This window comes from Loxodonta africana, chromosome 3 (assembly GCF_030014295.1).
Source record: "Loxodonta africana isolate mLoxAfr1 chromosome 3, mLoxAfr1.hap2, whole genome shotgun sequence".
Classification (NCBI taxonomy): Eukaryota; Metazoa; Chordata; class Mammalia; order Proboscidea; family Elephantidae; genus Loxodonta; species Loxodonta africana.
The window spans coordinates 33040679-33066332 of NC_087344.1; the positions used below are offsets into that span (position 1 = coordinate 33040679).

The 25654-nt window shown below is 52.9% G+C and overlaps 1 protein-coding gene across 3 annotated transcripts; it reads right to left on the minus strand.

The window, feature by feature from the left end:
• On the minus strand, positions 1-19865 carry JAK3 (Janus kinase 3). Of its 3 annotated transcripts, none has more exons than XM_064280956.1 (24): positions 19733-19865; positions 16024-16220; positions 15258-15381; positions 14807-14918; positions 14001-14146; positions 13364-13664; positions 12079-12201; positions 11821-11978; positions 11237-11348; positions 10762-10948; positions 10094-10221; positions 9381-9512; positions 7733-7817; positions 6663-6790; positions 5837-5969; positions 5608-5759; positions 5330-5480; positions 4871-5010; positions 4574-4763; positions 4077-4201; positions 3630-3802; positions 2920-3037; positions 2581-2691; positions 1-1318 (listed from the first exon to the last, which is right to left on the minus strand). In XM_064280956.1, the coding sequence occupies exons 2-24, from the start codon at positions 16205-16207 to the stop codon at positions 1211-1213; spliced, it is 3321 nt and encodes a 1106-aa protein (XP_064137026.1). In that variant the 5' UTR covers positions 16208-16220; positions 19733-19865; the 3' UTR covers positions 1-1210. The 3 variants fall into 3 exon arrangements, with proteins under 3 accessions (XP_064137026.1, XP_064137027.1, XP_064137028.1); XM_064280957.1 differs by having other exon boundaries at positions 16024-16216; positions 19733-19859; XM_064280958.1 differs by lacking the exons at positions 1-1318; positions 2581-2691 and adding an exon at positions 2721-2836.
• Positions 19866-25654: the final 5789 nt, after the last annotated feature.

Below are 25654 nucleotides of genomic sequence, written 5' to 3' on the forward strand. Positions count from 1 at the left end.
TTATTCATTCAACGAACACTCCCAGCACCCCCTCTGTGCCCACCCTGCCCTCAGGGAGCCTGCAGGCTGAAGGAGAAAGAGCTGGACATAGACAAAGAGCTAGTATCAGGGCTGGGCTGGAGGAGTTTAAGAGACCAAGGAAGACTGCATGGAGGTGATCACTGGGGTTTTGAAGAATGAATAAGAGTTTTCTGGGTAGACCAAAGTCACAGAAAGGCCTTGCAGGCAGGTGAGGAGGAGCAGTGGAGACTTAACCTGGTCCTGCACAAAACACCTCAAAAGCCTCAGGTGGTAGGTTCTGCACAGCTGGGGGGGGAGGGGCGGGCAGGCAGCATGTTGTTCTCCCATTTTTCAGGAGGTGGAAATGAGGCCCAGAGAGGAGAAGCAACTTTCCTACAGTTGCACAACGTATGAGTGGCAGAACAGTGGGCTCTATCGCCTGAGTGCTTAACCTCTGTACTCTCAGTGCTCACTCTTGACATGCAGTTTCCTCTGCTGGAAATGCCCTTCTCTCCCTTAGCTGCCTGAAATGCTCTCACCAGGTGTCCCTGTGGCCCTGAGGGTCAAGACAAAAAGGGCTGCATGGGGTGGTGGCGGGGGGACAGAAGCCCGGGTCCCTCAGGTGCAGTCAGCAACACACTTGGGCCCCAGCCTCCTTGCCCCCTTACACCGACCCAGACAGACATACGGGCCCCTGAAAAAGCAAATTCCCAACTAAGTAAGGTGCTTTTCTTGGCTTCCTGCCCCAAATAGGAGATGGGGGAGCAGAAGCCTGGAGTCACGTGTTTAAAGCTGCTTTAATATCCCCATTAGAAATGAGACCGGAAACTTAGAGGCAGGTTGTTGGGGACTGGAAGACAGGAGGGGCTTAAATTTGGATCATCGCTTCTGTGCTGAGTGGGCTTGGGAGGCCCCGCCAACGATCTGTCTTGAATCTTTACAAGTTCCAAAGGTCGTAAGGCCCCCGTTGCTCCTCAGTGTGGGGGCATCTCCAAAATGCAGTGTCATTTGCTCTATGGGGGTCTCTGTGAAGCAAGGGCCATTCATGAAGCCTTTAAGGTTCAGAGAGGGTTGCTCCCTGCCCTAAGTCACAAAGCCAGGCAGTGTAGACTGGACCCCAGAGATGTGTGTATAGGAGATCTAAAAAGAACAGGGCGTGGGGTTCGCCCTTGGTACAAGCCAGGAAGCCGAGATCTCATGCCCCTGGTCACTACCCCCTGCTTGCACTCCACAGCGAGTCCAGCTGGGGGCCCAGGGTGCTGAAGGATGGCCGGTCCTTTGGGCTGGGGGCCCAGCACAGTTTCATGAGCTCGTGAACCTGGAAGGGAAGGCAAAGGGGTCACATCCAAGCAGTAAGAAGGTGAGTCCCATCTGCAGTTTTAAAACATAAATGAGACTCCATCCTTCCCCTGTTCTAAACTCTCCTATGGCTCCCTACGGCTCTTGGAACAAAATCCCAACCTCCTCTGCTGCCCTCCCAACATCATGTCCCTCCATCCCCTTCTCACTGGTAACACTGCGGCCATACTTGCCTCTGTCTCACTGTTACTTAAACACATCAAATGTATTCCTACCCCAGGGCCTTTGCACCTGCTGTCCCGCCACTGAGAATGACCTCTTCTACCTCTCTTCTCCTTCTCCTTCAGGCCCCACCTCAGGTGTTACCCCCTCTGAGAAGTCCCTCCCATCACCGTCTGTCACCTCCCCCTGTTCATCCCCTTCAAGACATTTATTGTCACTGGAAAGTTCTTTTGAGGCCCTGTGTTTGCTGGTTACAAGGAGGATGGGATAGTATCTGTTCCGGCCCCTACTGGGACCCCGGCACCCAGCAGAGTCTGGTACACAGTTGCTACTCAATAAATATTTGTAGATTTGATGGATTCATTTATGAATGACCAACATGAATTGTGACGTTGGTGAAGAATATTGAATATACCATGGACTGCCAAAAGAAAAAGGAACAAACAAATCTGTCTCAGAAGAAGTACAACCAGAATGCTCATTAGAAGCAAGGATGGTGAGACTGGGTCTTACGTGCTTTAGATATGTTATCAGGAGGGATCAGTCCCTAGAAAGGGACATCATGCTTAGTAAAGTAGAGGGTCATCAAAAAAGAGGAAGACTTTCAACGAGACAGACTACACGGTGGCTGCAACAATGCGCTCAAGCATAGCAACAATTGTGAGAATGGCACAGGACGAGGCAGTGTTTCGTTCTGTTGTGCATAGGGTTGCAACAACAACCACCACATGTCAGACACTTCCATCCAAGTTGTGAGTGTACACCATTGGTCACCACCATTTATTGAACACCAACTGTGTGCTGACTTAGAGCTGAGCACTTGACAATAGACATTAGCTGCTCTGACCCTTCTGCACCAATAAGGTGTTATTATTTCCATTTTGGAGATGGGTAAACTGAGACTCTGAAAGTGAGACTTGTACAGTGAACCAGCAGCAAAGTGGAGGCTAGAATCTCCTTCTGCCTCACATCCAAGAGACAGAAGCCCAAGGGGCCAGCTTGCTTGTGGGAGATCCCTGAGCCAATCTCGGAAACTGAGGCGGGCCCCGCGGTGCTCACCTCGGCTGGGCAGCCGGTGGGCGCCGGCAGCCTTTGGCCTTCCGCTAGCAGCTCCAGGAGGCAGCAGAGGACGGGGGCCTCTCGCTCACACCCCATCATCCGAAGGAACTCCTGGAGGGAGGAGGAGCACTCGCTATGGGGGAGGGCTCCTCTGTGATGGAGGCGGAGGGGGCTGCTCGTGGTTGCTGCGGGGAGCTCAGCCATGGTGCAGGGGTTCCTCCTAATTGGGGCCTACGATGCTGGGACGCGAGTGACCCTGAGCAAAGGGAAGCTAGAAACAGGCAGGATCGATTAGCAGGAGGGGTCGGGAGAGGAGGCTGGCAGCCAAGAGCCACTCACGGCGGAAGGGCTGCAGCTCCGGTCGCAGTAGGTGAAGAGCTCGTACAGGACTACCCCGAAGCTCCAGACGTCAGATTGGCGGGAGAAGACATTGTCCGAGAGGGACTCCGGGGCATACCTGAGGGAACAGAGAGGTTTAGCGTGCAAGGCAGGGCAGAGAATAGGAACGGGGCAGCCTTGGACTGGGAGAGCTGGTCAGTGAGGTCAGTCCCGGTCCGGGGGCGGGGGGGGGGTCTCAGTTTCCTTGGCTGTGGGATGGGAAGATTCTCCAATCCTGTGGGAGAGGAGCGGGCAGGCCCAGGGTTGTGGAGGCGAGGCCGCTGGATTGGCGGAGCCAGGACCGGGTAGGGGGTAGGTGGCGGGCCAGAGCTGGAGTAATGAGGGGGCCTGGACACAGCTGAAGGGCGGGGCCAGAGGGATGTGTAGGAGGGGCGGGGCCAGGGCTGGGGGGGAGGAGTAGGGCGGGGCGAAAACAGGGCTGGGGGTGGGGGCTTCGGAAGGAGGCGGGGCCAAGGCTGTGGGAGGAAAAGATTGGCTCCAGGGCTGTAGGGATAAGGAGGCGGGGACATGACTGTAGCTGTGATGGGCAGGGCCGTGGCGGTGGTTGGGACAGGTGGGCAGGGGGGAGTCAGGGCTGGGGGTGGGGCTTAGGGAGGAGTGGTGAGACCCCGGCAGCCCAGAGGCTGACCACTGTCGGGTAGGGTCCCCACCAGAAGATAGGGCTCTGGCCTGGCTCGCGGACCACGTAATAGTCCTTGTCCAGCGGCAGCAGCTTGGCGAGGCCGAAGTCAGCGATCTTGACATGGGCTTCGCTCTCCACTAGGATATTTCGGGCGGCCAGGTCGCGGTGCACGCAGCGGCGGGACCCTAGGTACTCCATGCCCTGAGGACGCCGGGGTGGGGGACAGGTGGGGCGCACCCCAGGATGAGCCGGCGGTGACCCAAGCCTGACTTGGGATCCGACCCCAACCCTCACCCAGCCCTGACCCGTCAACTTCCCGTCCTGATCCCAAGCTCTAATTCCAGGTGGAACACCCAAACACGACCTGAACCTCAAACTTCCACCCTCAGCCTTAACCACATGTCACGCAGACCCCTACTCAGGCCGAGCGGGCTGATCCCCCGCAGGTTCTGGGCGCCCCACCACCTCACCACACCTTGCAAATCTGGGAGGCATACAGGAGCAGGCGGCCGGCGTCGAGGCGGGCGCGGTACCTCTGCAGGTAGTCGCGCAGGCAGCCACTGGGCAGGTACTCCATGACCAGGCGTAGGCTCTGGCGGCCTGGGGTGGAACAGGGTCACCTCGGGGCCCATCCCTGTCTCCTGCCCCTTCATACTCCCTTTCACATTGGGACCTGGGTACCCTCCTGGCCTCAGTGTTGCTGTCTGTTAAATGCGGATGGCGACAATGATATTTATGGCTAATATCTCTTGAGCACCTTCAACACATGCATTGATTCACTTAAACTTCATGATGATCCATTTTTCAGGTGGGGAAACTGAGGCTCAAAGCAGTTAAATAGTCTGCCCAAGCTAGTAAGGGGTGGAGGAGGGATTCCAACTGGCATCCCTGATGGAGTTCCCAGTCCATTGAGGATGAGCGATTTGAAGGGCACCACCCAGTCTCAGTTTGCCCATCTGGGACGTGGCTCACCGGGGCCATAGCTGACACCGCGGTACTTGACGATGAAGTCACTATGAAGTGCTTTAAGGATCTGGATTTCCCTCTGGAAGTCCCTCTGCTGGTCTGGCCCGCTGTGCTGCAGCTGCTTCACGGCCACCAGGGCGCCTGTGTTGTCGCCCAGTGGGTCGTAGCGGCACAGCTCAACACTGCCAAAGTTGCCCTGAGAGAATGCACAGCTGGTGTCCGCATGCCTGGGGCCCTGCCCCAATCACCCTAGAGGTCCTGCCACCCTGGGATAGCCCCGCCCACCCATCCCTGCCCCGTCACCTTGCCCAGCTGCGAGATGTACTTGAGATGTCTCTCCTCGAAGATCGTGGGGTCCTGGCAGGCGTACAGCTGGACACCATTCCACAGTCCGTCGCGGGGCGCCAGGGCACCAGGTGTGGGGTCTGAGAGGAGCTCGTAATCTGGGGGCATGGGTAGGGGGTGAGCAGCACATCCTGCCCCAGACAGGGCTCCTGACCTGGCCTGCTGTGTGACTTCCATCTGCACACTCACCCTCTCTGTGCCACTGCAAGCCAAAGGGCAACTTTGTGCAACCTGCTTGTGCAGTGTACAACCTGTACAACTGTCTATGCCTATAGAGCTAGAGAAGAACAAAGACACTCCATTTGCCAGCCTCCACTGTGGTAAGTCATGGTCACACGACTAAGCATGGGCTGATAGGTGCCCTTGCTGGCCCTGCGCACCCTGTGGGCCCCTGAAGTGATTAGGTTGTTGAGGCACCTGAAGTGATTAGGCTGTTGAGGTCTCGGATGACGGCGCGGAAGGAGGGCCTGTGTTTGGGCTCATAGGCCATGCACTGCTGGATCAGCAGGGCCAGCTCCATCCACTTCGGGGCTGGCAGCTGCTGTTGGTCCTCATAGAACTGGAGTTTCTGGGGGCAGGAGATGAGGCTGATCATACCTGGTGCCAGACCCACCCAACCTGCCCAAGCAGGACCTCAGTTTACCCTTCTGTCAAATGGGGGCTCTCTAGGCCAATGCCAGGTGGGGGACTCTGACCTTGGCAGGATCCAGGGCGCTGATGGGCATGGGGACCCCGCTGAACACCTCCCAGACTGTGGCACCAAAGCCCCACTTGTCTGCCTCCAAGCCGAGCATCCGGGCCTCCTGGAGACACTCGGGGGCCACCCAGGGGATCCTGTCAGTGAGCACTGAGAGTGGAGGGGGTGGTCAGGGCTCCACCTCCTCACCCCACCAGGCTCTGCCCACCGCTGCCCCTGGCACTTACTCTCCAGACTTAGCACTGTGGGGCTGACCCCAGGGTCACTCAGCTTGATGAAGGGCGGGCTTCCTTCAGCCCCCTCCCGAGCGAGTAGCACCTTCCGTGCTGAGACATTGCCATGGGGGAGGCCTTTGTCCTCCTATGTGGATTGGACATAAGAGAGTGCCAAGGAGGGTTTGATGAATGAATATTCTGCCTGGCAAACTCCTATACATACTTCAAAGCCCACCTGGTACTGCTCAGACCATGCTCCAGCATCCTCCCTAGACTCCCAGCAACCTGTCTGGCCCCCTGTAGTCCAGCCCCTATGCTGGACTGATTGTGTCCCTTCCTTTCTCAAACATCCCCCTGTGGCTCCCCATTGTCTTCAGGACAAAGTCAAAGTTCTTCAGCCTGGCATTTAAGGCCTTTCAGATTCAAACCCTGCCTACTCTTTCCATAAGCTTCCCCCTCTTCAATACCCCCTGCCCTGGTCTCCTGTCAAATGAACTGCCTGATGGGTCCCAGGACATGAAACACATCTTCTAGCCTGCAGGCATTTGCCCAGGCTGTTCTCTCAGCCTGACATGCACTCCTTCCTTTCTCCACTTGGTGATCTCCTACTCAGTCTTGAAGGCCCCAGCTCCAATATCCCCTCTACTACTCCCCCCAAATTTAGGCTCCACAGATGACCAGCTTCTTGTGCTCCCACACCTTTCAGCCTGTACACATGCTTGCCTCAGCCTAAAATGCCTTCCCCTGGCATCCTCAGGAAACTCCTATCTATACTTCAGAGCCCACCCCTAATGTCCCCTCCACCCAGAGGAAGGCTTCTCTGTGAGTGGACACTCACCAGGTAGTTGAGTGCATAGGCCAGCTGCTTGACCACTTGCAGCTTCCAGCTGGCTGGTACCAGGTGGCCACGCTTTCGCAGGTATGTGTCTAGTGCCCCCAGAAGCACAAATTCTTGCACCATGATGCCTGGCGGTGGCAGGGAGGGTGGGGGTGGAAGGCTGGACTGGGCTTGGGTTCAGCATACTCTGTCACCACCCCAAGCTCAGGGGTCTCTTGAACTTCAGCTCTGATTCTTCCCACCAGCATTTCCATCTTAATCCCTATCCCCCTTCTGCCTTCCACCTCTCTAAAATATCTGCCTGAAATGCCTGCAAGGTGCCGAGCTCTCTTTCTACCTCAATTCCAGCCCCTTTCATGGGCTGGACCCTATGCCTAGAACACCCTCCTTCCTAAATCCTACTTATCCTTGCCTTCCCACCTTAGAACCCCACTACCGTCTAACCAACTCCTACACATCCTTCAAAGCTCACCTGGTACCACTCAGACCATGCCCCAGCATCCTCCCTAGACTTCCAGCATCCTGTTTGGTCCTCTGTAGTCTAGCCCCCACGCTGTCCTGACCGCCTACCAGGCACACACAGAAGCTGTGCCAAACTTGATGATGAGTCAGTGGCTTCATCTGACATCTGGCAATTCCCCAAGCTGCCCTCATTACGCACTGATCATTTATCACACACCCCCAGTCTGTCACATTCCACGCTAACCCCTCTCCCCCCACCCCCGGCCCCGTTTGTCTTGTCCCCATTTCCTGCCATATCCTGGGCTCTCACTAAATAGCACCTGAACCAAACTGATGAAGAAACCGAGGCTTGGAGAATGGATGCATAGCAAAGGCAAGATTGGAATTCAGGTCTGTCTGACCTGAGACACCTCTGGGGATGGGTATTAGTGGGAGCTGGAGCCACTGCCCGAGGAGGAATGAGTGACATTCACTGGTGGCCACAGGCTCCATCCAGGGCAGGCTTAATGTATTGGTGGAGCTGCCTGTATGGGTTCAGTGGGGAGTGGTGGCGAGGAGCAGCCCTGGGCTTGGGTGGGGCCGGGAGGCGGGGTAGGGCGGTCTCTCACTGTCTCCAGCCATGCAAACACCGTGAAGCAACACGAGATGCTGATATGACACCTGGCTCATCAAGCTTGCTGCTTCCAGAAATGACTGTGGGGAGCAGAGAGAGAGAAGACACATGGGCTCCTCCACCCCAGTATCCCAAACTTGGCTGCCTACAAACCTGCCTCAGGACAGAACCTGGCCACAGCTTCCTTTGGCCCCTGGGGCCTATTATTTGTGCTCCCAACGCCCTTTCTCATGACCTTCTGTTGAGGGATGGAAGTTCCCCCTGCATAACCCGTTGCTGTCAAGACGATTCTGATTCAGCGACCTATAGGACAAAGTAGAACTGCCTTATAGGGTTTCCAAGAAGCAGCTGGCGAATTTGAACTGCCAGCCTTCTGGTTAGCAGCCGAGCTCCTAACCACTGTACCACCAGGGCTCCTTCCCCCTGTGTAGGGGCTTTTAAAATTGAGTAGTCTGGTATATCTAAGATGGTCAATTCAGGTTGTGGCCCAACTCCATTTTGTGACTTCTGCTTTTGTCTTAGCACCCTCCAGTTAAACTCTTTACGGCATCTGACATAATTAAAAGATGGGTGCTTTTGGGCCTGAACTTAACCTCCATTTTGAAGACTTCTCTACTCTTTGTCATCATATATATACGTATACAAATATTTTAAGCTTATGGTTATGCCTTAAACTGTAGCTAACCTTTAGAAGCAGCTTGTTTCACATAACTGTATTGTGTTTAGGTAATCAGGCCCACTGAAACACTTGAAACTTATTCTTTCAGAAAACAATAGAAGATTGATGAACATGCCCTATTTCTAAGACTCCAAAGGTCTTAACCATCAGGGCTCGCTGATCTTGCGATTATCTTAGCAAGATTTATACTTTTTGATTCTTTAAACTATTTGTCTCTGTAACCGAATTAAGGTATCTAAGGAAATATTTGTCTTTGTAACCAAGTTAAAAAAAAAAAAGACTATTGTCAGTATGTTCCCGGAGAAACCACATAGTAGCCAGCCTATCAACTAAACGCACATGAAATCTTTGAAGAAATCACAGAAGATGATATCCCCACTTCCGGATTTCACACTCTCAACCACCTTACCTCACTAAGCACCAATCAGAATACTGCCCCTTAAAGTTCCCGGGGTTTCCTGTATAAATAGGACTATGAGACTCCAGCACAGTAGGCCATGCTGAATTTTACTTTGTGAGACACAGTGCCTCCCCAGCTCCAGCTGTCTTTCCTTTCAATAAATCTCTCTTGATGTTATTTTAAATAGAACATGCATCATTACTCTAGGACACCCCAATAGTCTACCTTGAGTCTCTCACACAGAAGTGGGAGATTCAGGGTCCAGACTCTGCAGATGTCTCCACCCACATCTCCCCCCTCATATCCCTCCCTAGCTCCTCTCCAGCCTACTGGGCCTCCTTGCTGTTCCTTAAACTTGTCAGGCTTATTCCTGCCCCAGAGCCTTTGCACTGGCTGTTCCCTCTCCCTGGTGCACTTTCTGTGTGCTTCTAAATTCCACGATTCTTCCATATTGCATGATTTGGAGATGCCCTGGCTATACTTTGTTGTTTTAAGTGCCTGTGTTTTTAAGCTTCTCTAAGCCCCCGACTGTGGCCCCAAAGGCCCCCCTTCCATCCTCCTCACCTCCATGCAGTTCTTATGCTTGGCATCCATCACCTTGAGCAGCACCTCAGTCTCCCAGACCTCCCCATCCACAGTCTCGTGGCGATGACCCCGGTAAATCTTGGTGAAGGACCCATGGCCCAGATTCTCATGCTGGAGGGAGAGGGGAGTGCAGGAGGGGCCTCTGAGAGGGTTCCCACAGGTTCCCAGCCCCCAGCTTCTGGCCTGAACAAGGCATAGGCACTGGTCTGATTTTACAGATGGAGAAATTGAGGCACAGAGAGGTTACATAATGTGCCTGAGGCCACACAGCAGTGATAAATGTAGACCTGGGTCTCAGGACCAGAGGTGTCACCAGGGGGGATGCAGGGGGTGCAGACCACCCTGGGTGACACTGTCAGAAGGAGTGACACCAAAATGACTGTCTGTAAAATTTTTGTGCAGTGTTTCCACAGAAATTTATTATTATTTATAAAAATACCCCAGTAGTGAGTTATAACAACAAAAACATTTTTTGTAAGCCCAGCTTACAATATACCTACAAGGCTAAAACTCTATGCTAATTTACTTTTTGAACCTTCTAATGTGCTATGGGGGCGGGGTGACACTATGAGTTACCGCACTGGGTGACACCAACCCTGCACTGGGTGACACCAACCCTAGTGACGCAACTGAACTTGAGGCCCCAGACTATGAGGTCATGCCCCCCACCCCTACTTCCCAGGATCCCTTACCCACTCCAGGCTGTCAGAGGGGATCTTGTGAAATGTCATCTGGCTCAGCTGGCATTGGAATTGGGGTTGAATGGAGGATGACGTGGGCTGGCTGCAGCCTCCTCGGACCACAATCAGGTTGGACTTTTCTATGGAAGCAGGGGGTGGGAAGGACCAGAGGTCAGAGGTGAAAGATCCCCAAAGGCTACTGCCTATAGTAATTTAGGAGTTCCTCCCAGAAGTTGACTCTGAGCTGAGGACCCAGGGGTACATGGTTTATTTGGAAGATGACCCTAGAAACCCTGGTGGGGTCTGGGGAAGTGAGACAGGGAGGAAAGGAGCCCCACGGGGGCAACAGTAAGCAGATGACTCTGTGACAACTGGGACTCATTTGTGGTATACTTTGGAGAACTCACATCTTGGAGTTGTCCTATCCAAGGAGTTCGAGTGTGAAATTCACCCAGAAGAAGAGGCAAGAGATGGAGAGAGACTAAACTCTATTAACATCACTAAGACCAGCTGCGCCTGGATCCAACTGTGACTGAAGGAAGCCCTCAATCTCGTATCCCAATAAATCACTTTTTTTTCCTAAACTCCCTTGACCTGCAGTTTCTGTCACTTGCCACACAGCTGTGACAAAGGAAGTCAGGGCCCCAAACCTCTCAGCTCTGGGAAGGGAATGGGCTCACCTTTGGGTCTGGGAGGGCAGCAGGAGGTAAGGTTCAGCGCAACCCCGTCTACATTCAGCCCACCATCCCTACAGGCTGCCACGAGCTCTCGAAGGCTGCTGTGGGACCGGCCAAGGCCAGCCAGGGAGAAGGTTCCAGTGGGGTCTCGCCGGATGAGGCAGCCCTTGTAATCGGGACCGAGGGGTGTCTGCAGAAGGGAGTGGTCCCTGAGTGAGAATGGCCATCACCCTCCCCTTCTTCCCCAAGCATCATAAGCTCGTTCCAGTCTCCAGGCTTTTGTGTGTTCTGTTGCCTCCACTGAGAATGCTGTTCCCTCCCCTTCTTCACCAGGCAATTACGGACCCATCTTTCAGGTCTCAACTCAAAGGTCACCCACTCCAGGAAGCCCTCTGTGCCATCCTGGCCCCTAGAGGGTGGGCCCCACTCTGAGCCAAGCAACCTCACAGGGTAGGCAAGGGAGACCAGAGGGACAAACCTGGACGCAGACGGTGAGGAGGAAGCTGTCAAAGTCTTGGGGGCTGCGGCGGAGAATATAGGAGCCAGGGAGGGAGCCCCCCATCTTGAGCTTGTCAGTGGCAAAATCCAGTCTGTGGGGACAGGTGGGTGGGAAGTAGAAGGGGGGGATCAAGGATAAGAGACAGAGACAGAGAAAGGAAGCCAGACCTGGGTTCAAATTCAGATCACTCTGGGGCCCTGAACCCTCCCCAGCTAACGACCTCCCCCCCTCCCCCGTCCATAAAAGGAGACAAAAATCACGGCCTCCGCCTGGGGATTGAAAAACTTGAGGCAGCTGAAGCCAGGTGCCCTGTCTGTCCCAGAAATGGCTCTGGCACCCAGGGGTCAGGCAGCGGAGCAGCGCTGGGTCAGGGAATGAGTGACCTCAGCCTCACGGAGCGCCAACTATGCACCAGGCACGGTTCCAAGAGCCTAGCTTCTTGTCCAGGGCTCCTGGGACGAGCCCGGGAGGCGAGGACAAAGGCGCTGAGAAGGGGAGTGGCTCGTGGTGGCAGGGACCAGGATCCAGATGGATCCAGCAGCGGAGAGGGGCCGGGCCCTTACGTGATGGGGCCGTGGCACTGCTCGGCTGCCTCCTCCAGCAGCCGCGGGGGCGCCACCTCCTTGCAGAAGAAGTGTCGGGAGTCGGTGGTCAGCCGGAAGTAGCCGTCAACGAGCGCCACAAACGACAGCGCCTCGGGCAGCCCCGGGAACTCGGCCTCCTGCGCGGGAACCGCATTAGGGCCCGCCGTGGCTAGAGGGGGTCGGTCCCGCGGCCTCGACTCCAGGAGAAGGCAGGAGGGGTGGGGGTCCCGCACCCACCAGGATCTGGTTGTCCGTCCTGGTGATGGTGACTAGACGGTGCTCCCCCGCCGGGCCCACGCGCAGGGCCTGCTTGATGCTGATGTCTACAATTTCCGGAAAGTCGCAGAAGGGCTGGAGGGCCTAGCAAGGGAGGGAGAGAGCTGAGCCCCCGATCTCTCTTGAAAACCTGAACCCCACCCCGCCCTGGAGCCTTACCCCTCTCAGCCCCGCCTCTTTCCGTCGCGCGCCTTCCATAAGTCCTATCCCGTGGCCCTGATCCTCTCATTCCGTTATCCCTCCCAGCCGGCCCCGCTCACTCCCCACCTCTCTCTCAATCCTACCCCTGCCAAGCCCCCAGGTCCTTCTCTCTGCCTGTCCTCTCCCTGAGTCCCTTTCCCCTCTAAACTCCACCTCCTCACAAGTCCCACTCCTCAGATCCTGCGCCCACCTCTGAATCCCATAGACCCCTGAGAGACGACCCCCTGAGCCCCTGCCCTATCCCAAGTTACGGCCACCTCTCCCAACCCCACCCATCCAAGCCCGTTTTTTCCAGAAGCCATCTCCTTTCTAAGCCCCGCCCCTCTTAGCCCCGCCCCCTCTGAGGCTCCCTGAGCCCCTCCCATGCTTGGTTGCACCCCAAAAATCAAAAAAACGCAAACGTGTTGCCGTCGCGTCGATTTCGACTCATAGTGACCCTATAGACAGAATAGAACTGGCTCGTAGGGTTTCCAAGGAGCAGCTGGTAGATTTGAACTGCCAGCCTTTTGGATAGCAGCCCAACTCTTAACCACTGCTCCAACCTACCCCCTATTAACCCAGCCAGGAAACCCTGGTGGCATCGTGGTTAAGAGCTACTCTGCTAACCAAAGGGTCGGCAGTTCGCATCCGCCAGGGCTGCTTGGAAATTCTATAAGGCAGTTCTACTCTGTCCTATAGGGTCGCTATGAGTCGGAATGGACTAGACTGCAACTGGTTATTAACCCAGCCAGGAGCCTCGCCCCTTCTTAGCACCCACCTCTCTTGCCCGCCCCCAGCCCCGCCCACCCAAAGCTCCTCTCCGTCTGTCTCTGGGCTCTCAGCCCTTTCAGTTTTTCAACCTCACCCTCTCGCTTAGCCCCACCCCTCACTCTGCCCCGCCCACTCATCCAGGCCCCTCCTCCTTCTTGGCCCTCCCTACCTGAGCCCTGCCCATTCAATCAGTCCCCTCCCTCTCAGCCCCGCCCCTTTTCGTTTCCTCCCCACTCGGTCCCACCCTCTCTTTTACTGAGCCCCTCCGTTAGTCCCGCCCCGCGCCGCGCCCCACCTCGTGGTCTCCAGGGCTCCAGGCGATGCCGCTGTCTCCAGCCACACTGAGCAGCCCCTTCGGGTCCTGGCCCTGGCCACCGGAGGCCCCTGGGAGGCCGACGCGGAAGGTCTCGGTGGCCCTGGCTGGGTCCAGCCGCTGCAGGTCCATGATGTACTTGGCCATGAGCGATTGCCGGTCGGCTTGACAGGCAGCCACACGGCGCAGGGCGAGAAGTACCGTCCTCCGGATGCGCTTCCGCGTCACGAAGCTCAGGCCTTGGATCAGATCGCGCAGGCCAGGTGGCAGGCAGGTCTTGTAGCTGCGCCGGGGAGAAGGCCTCGGTGTGTGTGTGGGTCATCCCCTCAGGGATGGAGGGTACGCTCGTAAACACAGGCCTTGTAGCTGAGGGGCCCCCGTTGGCGAGGCTCAGTGGGGGAACACAGAGACCCAAAGCAACACAGAGATATGCGTGGGGGCAGTGGCCACTGGGATGGACAGAAGCACACATAGGGCTTTAAACTGTAGGAAGCAAGGCCTCAGTCCAGCCCATGCCTCCGTGAACTACACAGACACACCTGCAGTCTTGCCGGTGAGGAGCCACATAGGGGCCATTGGAGAAGCCCAGAGTGGTACTCACATCTGTCTGGGCCCTCACCTGACTTTCTTCAGCAGCTTTTCTGGCCGGTGGGCCTGCTCCTTGGCCATTCGCGTCAGGTCTAGCACAGCCAAGCTGAGGCACTCGCCTTGCTCCTTGAGGCTGAGCCCCACAGGGAGGTGCCCACTCACCAAGTCGCTGCGATGCTGGATGCCGACCACAGGGAAGGTCAGCTGAGGCTGCTCAACCAGGACTCCTGGTGTGGCCCTGCCGACCCCCAACCCTAAGCTGCCACTGAGAGGGTCAGCTGAGGCCACACAACCATGAGCTCTGATGTTGGCCTACTGACCCCCAACCCAGGGCTGATTCCCAACCCTCGGTTGCCACAAAAAGGGTCAGTTGAGACCACCCAAGTACGAACTCTGGTGTGGCCCTGCTGATCCTAACTCAGGACTGACCCCCACCCCAGGGCTATCCCAAACCCTGGGCTGACCCCAAACACTGGGCTGACCCCAAATCCTAGGTTACCAAGGGGAAGAGACCATCCAACCGTGAGCCCTGGCGTTGCTCTGTTGACCCCTCAACCCAGGGCTTTCTTCCAGCCCAGGGCTCACCCCCAGCCCTGGGTTGATCCCCAACCCTGGGCTGAGCCTCAACTCTGGGCTGAGCCCCAACCCTGGGCTTCACAGGAAGGTTCAGCAGAGGCCACCCAACCGCGAGCCTATGTGGCCTTGCTGACCTCCGACCCAGGGCTGAGCCCCCAACCCTAGGTTGTCATGGGGAGGGTCAGCCAAGGCCACCCAACTGCGAGCCTCAATGTTGCCCTGATGATCCCAACCCTGGGCCTAACCGCCACAGACCCTCACCTGTGCGAAGAGGTGCTCCAGGACTGGCAGGTCAAGGATGGCACTGGCCAAGTCCTTGCGTAGCCCAAAGCGGTGGCATTTTTCCAGCCCAAACCAGTTGGGGAAGTAAAAGCTGCAGACAGAGGGAGAGGCCTGGAGTAGGGGAGGGTGTCCTGGCCTCAGCATGGGTGGGAGTATAGTCGGGATTATGGAGGCCTTCTGGAGCCTAGGCTGTGCCATTAACTTTGGGACCTTAGGCAAGCGACCCACCCTCTCTGGCCTCAGTTTCCTCATCTGTGAAGTAGGCTGAATGATCATGCCCACCCTGGAGGCACCAGGAAGTACAGGGAGATAATAAATTTGTAGGATTGCTGTTGTTTTAAACTCTCGTCTCCTAAGCCCCCTGCAAAAGCCTTCTGGCCTGTGTTTCATTTTAGTCCACACCTGGGGGAGAAGGGGGTGCATTTCCTACCGAAGCCTGTAGACCAAGACTTGGGTGCCTGCATCCTCCACAGAGAACACGTGACTTGGGGGGAACCAGCAGGAGAGGTCCTCGGTGGCCAGGGCAAAGAGAGAATGGTACACGGGCAAGATTCCTGCAGGGACAGCCCTGTCAGCTCCTTTCTGAATTGCCCCATTTGTCCCCCTGCATGGCTGCTAGGGTCATCCCCACGCAGTCCCACAGGACTCTTCCAATCCCACTATGTCCCACCCCGGTTCACACACACTCTGGGGCTCCCCGTTGCCCTCAGGAGAGAAGCCACTCATTCAGCCTGTTTTTCATGCCTCCCCGTCCCTCTCCCCAGGTCAAGGGATGACCAGCTGTTGACTTCTTGTGCCATCACACTTCTGAGGCTTTGCACATCCCGTTCCTTCTGCCTTGAATACCCACCCTGTGTATCCTCCTCCCATAAAACCAAACCTGTTACTGTCAAGTTGATTCTGACTCATAGTGACCCTATAGGACAGAGTAGAGCCGCCCCACAGGGTTTCCAAGGCTGTTAATCTTTACAGAAGCAGACTGCCATATCTTTCTCCTGTGGAGTTGCTGGTGGGTTCAAACTGCTGATCTTTCAGTTAGCAAGCAAACACTTAACCACTGTGCCACCAGGGCTCTTCCTGCTCCCTTACCAAACTCCTATTCATCCCTCAAAACCCCAGCTCCAAGCTGTCTCCTGCAGCTTCCCATCATCCCCCTCCCCACATCCCTGGCCTTCCCTCTGGCACAGCCCACTTACCGCTGGCCTTGGCAGCCCGCACACACAACTCCTCAGCCGAGTGGTCCCCAAAAGAGAAGGAGAGTCGCTGAGGGGGGCCTGGACCTCTAGGAGGGAGTAGCACATGCAGGGCACCAGCCTCTGAGGACGAGAGGCTGCAGGAGCGCTGAGAGATCAGGGGTGTCTCCTCGCTTGGAGGTGCCATGAATGCAGCCTGCCTGGGGCACAGGGAGAGGCAGCTCCTCAGTGCCAGCCGGGAGACCACAACCCATCCATGGGCAGAGAGGACAGGGTTTATTTGCAGATGAGGGTAAGCAGGTGAGCAGAAATGCTGCAGGGTGGGGGTAGGGGTGGAGCCAAGGTGGGGGTGTGGCTGGAGAGGGAGGGAGTGACAGAGACACACATAGAAAGAAAGAGGCAGAAAGAGGTGGAGGGAGACAAAGAATCAAAGTGTAGGGGAGAGGTGGAGCTGAGTGTGCAAGGGGCCATAACCCCCACATGAAGGCTGAACTGGGGGCTAGAGGGCATTCTGCACCCAGGTTTCTATGAACATGCCCCCAACGTACTTGTTGGTGCCTGGGGCAGACATCATCAATCCACCTGCAGCTTCTACTCCCCACAGCCCAACCTGTGCCCCAGGCAGGCATGAAAAATCAATTATAAATATACAGATCTGCCCAGACAGGAAGCAGATAGTTGCTGGCTTGGTGTACGTATGTGTGCATGGGGTAGGGGGGAGATCTGGGGACAGGGGCAGCTGTTACTCCCTGTGGATCTGGGAGGCTCAAGCACATCTGGAACTAGAGGCTCCTGGGCCTAGTATAATGCCTGCCCCGGGGGCTGGGGCTGGGGGAGGTTCCAGTCTGTGGACTCAGCCAATGACAGTTTCTGTGTCTGTCTCTCTGTCTCTTCACCATCTTTGTCTCATTCTCTGTTCCATTTATCGACCCCCCCATTTAACCCTCCAAGCATCTTCCTTCTCTCCCCTCCTCAGTCCCCCATGGCTAAAAGCCCACTGTGGGTGAATACAAGAGAAAACCACTTCCATCCCCAGGCCCCCAACTCCTCCTAACCTCCAGGTTTCTCAGCCTGGGGGGTGGGGAGGCCTCAAAGCTCGGGTCCCCATTAGGTAGGGTGAGGGGCTGGGCTTCAAGCCCAGTGAGAAAAGGGGGGAAGGTGGACAAGATTCACTGGAACTGACCAGCATCAGGCTCCAAAGAGAATCTGCATAAAAATCTACTTTCCACAACGAGACCCCAAAAATGAAAAACAAAACCCTTTGCCATCAAGTTGATTCTGAGTGATAGTAACCCTATAGGTCAAAACAGAACTGCCCTATAGGGTTTCCCGGGCTGTAATCTTTATGGAAGCAGATTGCCACACCTTTCTACCATGGAGCAGCTGGTGGGTTTGAACTGCCAACTTTTCAGTTAGCAGCCGAGTGTTTAACCACTGTATCACCAGGGCTCCAACGAGACCCCAGGGGTTTTAACACCCAGAATATTCACCCGGTGCTGGGGGCAGGTGAAGACCCCAGACTCCAGGTTCAAATCTCCGCCCCACCACATCCCATAGGGTTTTCTCTGGTGGTGTTGGGAAAGAATACTGAATATACCATGGACTCCCAGAAGAACAAAGCAATCTTAGTAGAAATACAGCCAGAATGCTCCTTAGAAGCAAGAATAGTGAGAATTCAACTCGCTTACTTTGGATGCATCATTAGGCAAGACTGATCAATAGAAAAGGACATCATGGTTGGTAAAGTAGAGGGTCAGTGAAAACAAGGGAAAAACTCAATGAGATGAACTGACGCAATGGCCACAAAAATGGATTCAAACCAATGATCGCTGGGATGACATAGGACCGGGCAATGCTTTGTTCTATTGTACGTGGGTCTGCCGGGAATCAGAGCCGACTTGATGGCAAATAACACCACCACCATATCCCTCCCATGTGACCCCGCCCTCTGGGCCTCAGCTTCCTTGGCTGTGAAATAGGGCTGACGCCCCCAGCCCCGGTGAGGTGGTTCGCTGAGCCCAGCCCTGGCCCAAAGTGTCAACCGTTTAATAGCATTAACTCCTATTGTCCTTGGTGATGTGCCCAGCAAGCCCTGGACAAATGCCAGCTAAACGTGCCAGGGAAGACCCTGAGAATGGAGAACTTTACAGAAGGGGCGTCCCTAGCATCCAGACCAGGAATCAGAACAGCCCCAGAAACCCTGAGAGTCCCCTGTCATCCCCACAGCAGCGACCACTGTCCTGATTCTACCAAGGAAGTGGGTTCTGCCCCTGTCTGCACTTCGCGTCAGTGGAATCCCCCTGCATGTCCTCTTCGTCTCTCTTTCAATGGCATAAAATTAAAGCCCACCTAAGCATTTTTTTTTCTTTTAAGCATAGGCATCTTAGCACTGTTCCACAGTAAGGAATTCAAGGAACTAAATTTGTAGCAAATTCAGTGGCAGTTTTAAAGTGAAGCTGCTATGCTAAATTTCTGGGCATTCTCAATGCTTGTATGTGGAATACGTGCAGAGGAAAAAGGAAAGCACTGTACTTTATTAGCACCAGGGGCCCTGGTGGCACAGTGGTTAAGCACTCGGCTGCTAAGCAAAAGGTTGCCAGTTCAAACCCACCAGCCACTCCGTAGGAGAAAGACGTGGCAGCCTGCTTCTGTAATGATTTACAGCGTCAGAAACCCTATGGGCCATTTCTACTCTATCCTATGTGGTCACTATGAGTCAGAATTGACTCCGAGGGCTACTGCTTTATTAGCACTGTATTGTAAGTAGAAAACGCAATGCCTTAAATAAAACTGTGCATAAAATAGTCATCACAAAAAAAACCTTCCTTTTTATAATTATCAGTGTGATTGCTGTTATTGTTAATTGCTGTTGAGTCAGTTCCAACTCACGGCAACTCCATGTGTGCAGGGTAGAACTGTTCCATAGAGTCTTCAAGGTTGTGACCTTTCAGAAGCAAATTGCTAGGCCTGTCTTCCTAGGAGGAAACCCTGGTGGCAGAGTGGTTAAGTGCTACGGCTGCTAACCAAAGGGTCGGAAGTTCAAATCAGCCAGGTGCTCCTTGGAAACTCTATGGGGCAGTTCTACTCTGTCCTATAGGATAGGGTTGCTATGAGTCGGAACGGCACTGGGTTTGGTTTTTATCTTCCTAGGAGCCTCTGGGTGGGTTTGAATCAACAACATTTTGGCTAGTAATGGAGTGCTCAACCACTTGTGTCACCCAGGGACCCCAAAGGATAAAAACAGAAATCTTAAATTAATGTGACTTTTTAAAGATTGAAAGGAAAAAGTCACAGGTAGAGGTAGGACCCTGAAGACACCCCTACTTTACCACTCAAAGTCTGGCATCCCGGGACCCATCAGAACTGGACAAAGGGGACAACAGTCCCGTTGCTTGTTCTGACTGTGACCCAGGGTCTGGGAGGTCCAGGGCTGGGAGCTGCCTCTTAGAGGCTATCACACTCGAGACAACTCATCCAGGGCCCACAGACTGGGAATTCGGGGCCTGAAGTTATGCAGGGCAAAGCTGCTGCCCAGAGAGGCGAGAATTGCTGGCAACCACCCAGCAGTAACGGCACATGTCTGCCTGGGAGTTGCCCCTGGAGGCCTGGGGAGAGGGCTCCCTTTGTCTCTGCAACACCCTTCACCACTACCATCCCCAGCCCCTACCATCCACCCCCAGTGCCTTGCCAGAGCCAGGCGGGAGGCATTTACCTGGCAGGTGACGACCCTCACCCTCGTAGACTCTGGAGTCAGGCAGTGGCAGGAGGAAAGTCCCACCCAGCTCCTTCCTGTGTGGGCCCCTCAGCTTCCTGAGCTGCTGTCGCTTACTGAAAGTCAGGGTTGTGTGGGAGATGGGGGCGGGGGAGGCAAGAGGGCTTGATCAGGGAGGGGCAGAATGTTCCGGAAGCCTCTGCAGCTTCACTCCTGCTTGGACAGGCTTCAGGAAACTCTGACCCCTGAGGCAAACCTGGACAGTATAGAGAGGAGCCCTGGGCACATGGAGGTCTCAGCAGGGCCCAGAACTGCTTGCTGTGGGGCCCTGGTGATGCCCTGGCCATTTAGGCTTCAGTTTACTCATCTGTGGCATGTGTGGGTTGGGTACCCAGTAGAAATAATTTTGCACCTTTAGCTGGATTTGCCCAGGAAGGAGGAGGGGAAGTTGCCCCAGATAAAGGTCAAGTTCTCTTCCGAGACTCTGAATGGATCAGAAAGTGTATAGAGTCCAGAGTTCGCTAGTGGTTACCAGGGGTGAGGGTAAAGTCCCTGGGTGGCCCAAATGGTGAACATGCTTGGCCTCTGACCAAAAGGTTGGAGGTTTGAATCCACCCAGAGGTGCTTCCGAAGAAAGGCTTGGTAACTGGTAAAGGGGCAGGCTGGAGGGATGGGGAAAAGCAGATAATGTTTAGGGAGCTTCTGCTAAGGGGGATGATATAATTTGGGAGGGGATAATGACGATGGTTGAATAACATGATAAACATAATGAATGCCACTAAACTGTGTATGTGAAGATTGGTGAAATGTCAAATGTTTTGTTACATATACGTTTGTCGTTGTTAGGTGCTGTCGAGTAGATTTCTAACTCACAGCAACCCCATGTGACAGAGTAGAAATACCCCATAGGGTTTTGTTTTTTTTTTAATTGCACTTTAGATGAAGGTTTACATAATAAACTAGTTTCTCATCAAACGGTTAGTACACACATTGTTTTATGACATTGGTTAACAACTCCATGACATGTCAGCACTCTCCCTCCTCAACCTTGGATTCCCCATTACCAGTTTTCCTGTCCCCTCCTGCCTTCTAGTCCTTGCCCCAGGGCTGGTGTGCCCCTTTAGTCTCATTTTGTTTTATGGGCCTGCCCGATCTTTGGCTGAAGGGTGAACCTCAGGCGTGACCTCATTACTGAGCCGAAAGTGTGTCTGGGGGCCATACTTTTTGAGCTGAAAGGGTGTCTGGGGGCCATACTCTCAGGTTTCTCCAGTCTCTGTCAGGCCAGCAAGTCTGGTCTTCCTTTTTGAGTTAGAATTTTGTTCTATATTTTTCTCTAGCTCTGTCCGGGACCCTCTGTTGTGATCCCCATAGGGTTTTTTTAGGCTGTAATCTTCATGGAAGCAGATGGCCAGATCTTCTCTCACAGGGCTGTCGGGTGGGTTTGAACTACCAGCCTTTCAGTTAGCAGACTAGCACTTATTTATTTATCACACACACACACACAAAAGAAAGACTCTGGGAGCAATAATGACACCTGTGTCAGCTTCCTAGGGCTGCCATAACAAAGTGCCACAAGCGGGTGATTTATAAGAACACAAATACATTCTTTCACAGTTCTAGAGGCTGGGAGTCTGATTTCAGGGTGTTGGCTGTGTTGATTCTTTCTGAGGCCCCATGCCTCTCTCCCAGCCTCTGGTGATGTCCGGCGATCCTTGGAATTTCTTGGCTTGTAGAAGCATCACTCCAGTCTCTGCCTCTGTTGTCACATGGCCTCTTCCCTCTGTCTGTCTCTTTCTCCAGCTCTTTTATAAGGACACCACTCAGATGGGATTAGAACCCACCTACTTTAGTATCCACCACCTGTCTCTCTGTCGTATTGTGGTGGCTTGCATGTTGCTGTGATGCTGGAAGCTATGCCCCCAGTGTTTCAAATACCAGCAGGGTCACCCATGGAGGACAGGTTTCAATGGAGCGTCTAGACTAAGACAGACTAGGAAGAAAGGCCTGGAAATCAATATCTGAAAATCAGCCAGTGAAATCCTTATAGGTCTCAGTGGTCCAATCTACAACTGATCATGGGAACGGCATAGGACAAGGAAGAGTTTTGTTCCCTTGTGCATGAGGTCACCATGAGTCAGAGCTAACTTGATGGCAGCTAACAACAACTGTGTGGGGGGCATTGGGGACACAGCAGGGGACAAGACAGACCCAGCTCCTGCCCCGTGGAGCTGACAGTCTAGTGGAGGAGATGACAATAAACACCCTATTGTTGTTGTTAGTGGTGTGGAGTTGACTCTGACTCATGATGATCCCTATGTGCACAGGAGAACTGCCTGGAAGATTTCTAAGGCTGTCACCTCTCAGGAGCTGACCATCAAGCCTTACTGCCAGGTCACCTCTGGGTGGGTTTGAACCACCAACCTTTTGACTAGTAGTGGAGCACTTAACCGTTCACACCACCCAGGGACTCCTTAAGCACAATATTACCTGATGGTGATTTCTCTGGTCCCCGAGGTTGGGCTGCCTGCCAAGGAGAGGCACAGGGTCTCTAGAGACCTCCTAGAGGAGGTGATTTTGGTCCTGAAATCCAAGGACAAAATGGATTATCTGGAGGGTGAGCTGTGTGTATGAAGTGGGTCTTAGTCTCCTAGCGCTGCTGTAACACAAATACCACAAGTGGGCAGCTTTAAAAAACAGACACTGATTTTCTCACAGTTCTGGAGACTAAAAGTCCAAATCAGGGTCTCGGCCATGTCAGTTCCTTCTGTGAGCCTCTCACCTCGTTTCTCATGTCTGCCGGCGATCCTTGGCGTTCCTTTGCTGGTAGTCCCCGCGTGAAGTCTGTCTTCCCGTGTGTGTGTGTGTCTGTGTGTGTGTCTGTGTGTGTGTCTGTGTGTGTGTGTGTCTGTGTCTCTGTGCCTGTGTGTGTCTGTGTGTCTCTGTGTGTGTCTGTGTGTCTCTGTGCCTGTGTGTGTCTGTGTGTGTGTGTCTGTGTGTGTGTGTGTGTGTCTCTGTGCCTGTGTGTGTCTGTGTGTCTCTGTGTGTGTCTCTGTGTCTCTGTGTGTCTGTGTCTGTATGTGTACAATTGAGTGACGTTGATTACATTCTTCATATTGTGCAACCACTGTGGCATCCTTTTCCAAACCATTCCACCAAAAACTCCCCTCTGTGCCCCCCGGTAACCACTAGTAATCTTTAGTTTCTATAGATTTGCTTGCTTGATACAAATAAGATTATACAGTATTTGTGCTTTTGTGACTGACTGACTTCATTCGGCATGATGTTTTCAAGGTTCATCCACATTGCAGTATGGACCAGAGCTTTACTTCTCTTTATGGCTGAGTAATATGGTGTTCCATTGTATGGATGGACCATATTTTGTTTATCCATTCATCTGTTGATAGACATTTCGGTTGTGTCCACTTTTTGGCTATTGTGAAAAGCGCTGCCATGGACATTGGTGTATAGGTTTCTGTTTGCATTCCTGCTTTCACTTCTGGGTAGATACCTAGGATTGGGATGGCTGGGTCATCAGCCTTTGAGATTCAGCTAAGTAATTGCCTATATCAATAATTTGTTTCTTTTAACTGTTAGTAATATTCCATTGTATGAATAGTATTGATACTGAGTATCTGTATACTGTATCAAAGTTTGCTTATCCATTCACCTGCTGAAGGAAGCTTCGCTTGTTCCCACATTCTAGCTATCGTGAAAAGTGTGACAACGGACATTGGTCTACTTATTCTGCTCTTTCTATAACTCAGAAGAGATTACCTTCAGAACCCACCCAACTCAGGTTGTTGTTAGGTGCCCCGAGTCAGTTCCAACTCATAGCGACCCTATGTGAAACGGAATGAAACGCTGCCCCATCCTACGCCATCCTTACAATCCTTGTTATGCTTGAGCCCACTGTCATAGCCACTGTATCATTCCATCTTGTTAAGAGTCTTCTATGACCCTCTAGTTTACGAAGCATGATGTCCTTCTTCAGGGACTGGTTCTTCCTGATAGCATATCCAAAGTACGTGAGACGAAGTCTTGCCATCCTTGCTTCTAAGGAGTGTTCTGGTTGTACTTCTTCCAAGATGGATTTGTTTGTTCTTCTGGCAGTCCAACGCCATAATTCAAAGGCATCAATTCTTCTTCAATCTTCCTTATTCATTGTCCAGCTTTCACATGCATATGACGTGATTGAAAACACCATGGCTTGGGTCAGGTGCACCTTAGCCCTCAGGGTGACATCTTTGCTTTTTAATACTTTAAAGAGGTCCTTTGCAGCAGATTTGCCCAATGCAATGCATCTTTTGATTTCTTGACTGCTGTTTCATGGACATTGACTGTGGATCCAAGCAAAATGAAATCTTTGACAACTTCAACCTTTTCTCCGTTTATCGTGATGTTGCTTAGTGGTCCAGCCCTGAGGATTTTCATTTTTCTTCTTTTTTTTTTTATTTAATTTTTATTGTGCTTTAAGTCAAAGTTTACAAATCAAGTCAGTCTCTCATATCAAAATTTATATACACCTTGCTATATACTCCTAGTTGCTCTCCCCCTAATGAGACAGCACCCTCCTTCTCTCCACCCTCTATTTTTGTGTCCATTCAGCCAGCTTCTGACCCCCTCTGTCCTCTCTTCTCCATTTCAGACAGGAGATGCCCATGTAGTCTCATGTGTCTACTTCATCCAAGAAGCTCACTCCTCATCAGTATCATTTTCTATCCTATAGTCCAGTCTAATCCCTGTCTGAAGAGTTGGCTTTGGGAATGGTTCCTGTCTTGGGCTAACAGAAAATCTGGGGACCATTACCTCCAGAGTCCTTTAGTCTCAGTTAGACCATTAAGTCTGGCCTTATAAAGAGAATTTGAGGTCTGCATGCCACTGCTCTCCTGCTCTCTCAGGGGTTCTCTGTTGTGTTCCCTGTCAGGACAGTCATCGGTTGTAGCTGGGCACCATCTAGTTCTTCTGGTCTCAGGCTGATGTAGTCTCCGGTTTATGTGGCCCTTTCTGTCTCTTGGGCTCATAATTACTTTGTGTTTTTGGTGTTCTTCATTCTTCTAAGCTCCAGGTGGGTTGAAACCAATTGATACATCTTAGATGGTCGCTTGCTAGCGTTTAAGAACCCAGACACCACTCTCCAAAGTGGGGTGCAGAATGTTTTCTTTATAGATTTTATTATGCCCATTGACCTGGATGTCCCCTGAAACCATGGATCCCAAACCCCTGCTCCTGCTACAATGGCCTTCGAAGCATTCAGTTTATTCAGGAAACTTCTTTGCTTTGGTTTAGTCCAGTTGTGCTGACCTCTCCTATATTGTGTGTTGTCTTTCCCTTCACCTAAAATAGTTCTTGTCTACTATCTAATTAATGAATACCCCTCTCCCCCCATCCCTCTCCACTCTCATAACCATCAAACAATATTTTCTTCTCTGTTTGAACTATTTCTGGAGTTCTTATAATAGTGGTCTCATACAATATTTGTCCTTCTGCAGCTAACTAATTTCACTCAGCATAATAATGCCTTCCAGATTCCTCCATGTTATGAAATATTTCACGGATTCATCATTGTTCTTTATCGATGTGTAGTAGTCCATTTCATGAATATACCATTATTTATTTATCCATTCATCCGTTGATGGACACCTTGGTTGCTCCCATCTTTTTGCTATTGTAAATGGTGCTGCAATAAACATGGGTGTGCAAATATCTGTTTGTGTAAAGGCTCTTATTTCTTTAGGATATATTCCAAGGAGTGGGATTGCTGGGTCATATGGTAGTTCTATTTCTAGCTTTTTTTTTTTTTTAATTTTTGCTGTACTTTAAGTGAAAGTTTACAAATCAAGTCAGTCTCTCACACAAAAAGTTATGTACACCTTGCTACCCAGAAACCAAACACCTTGCTACATACTCCCAATTGCTCTCCCC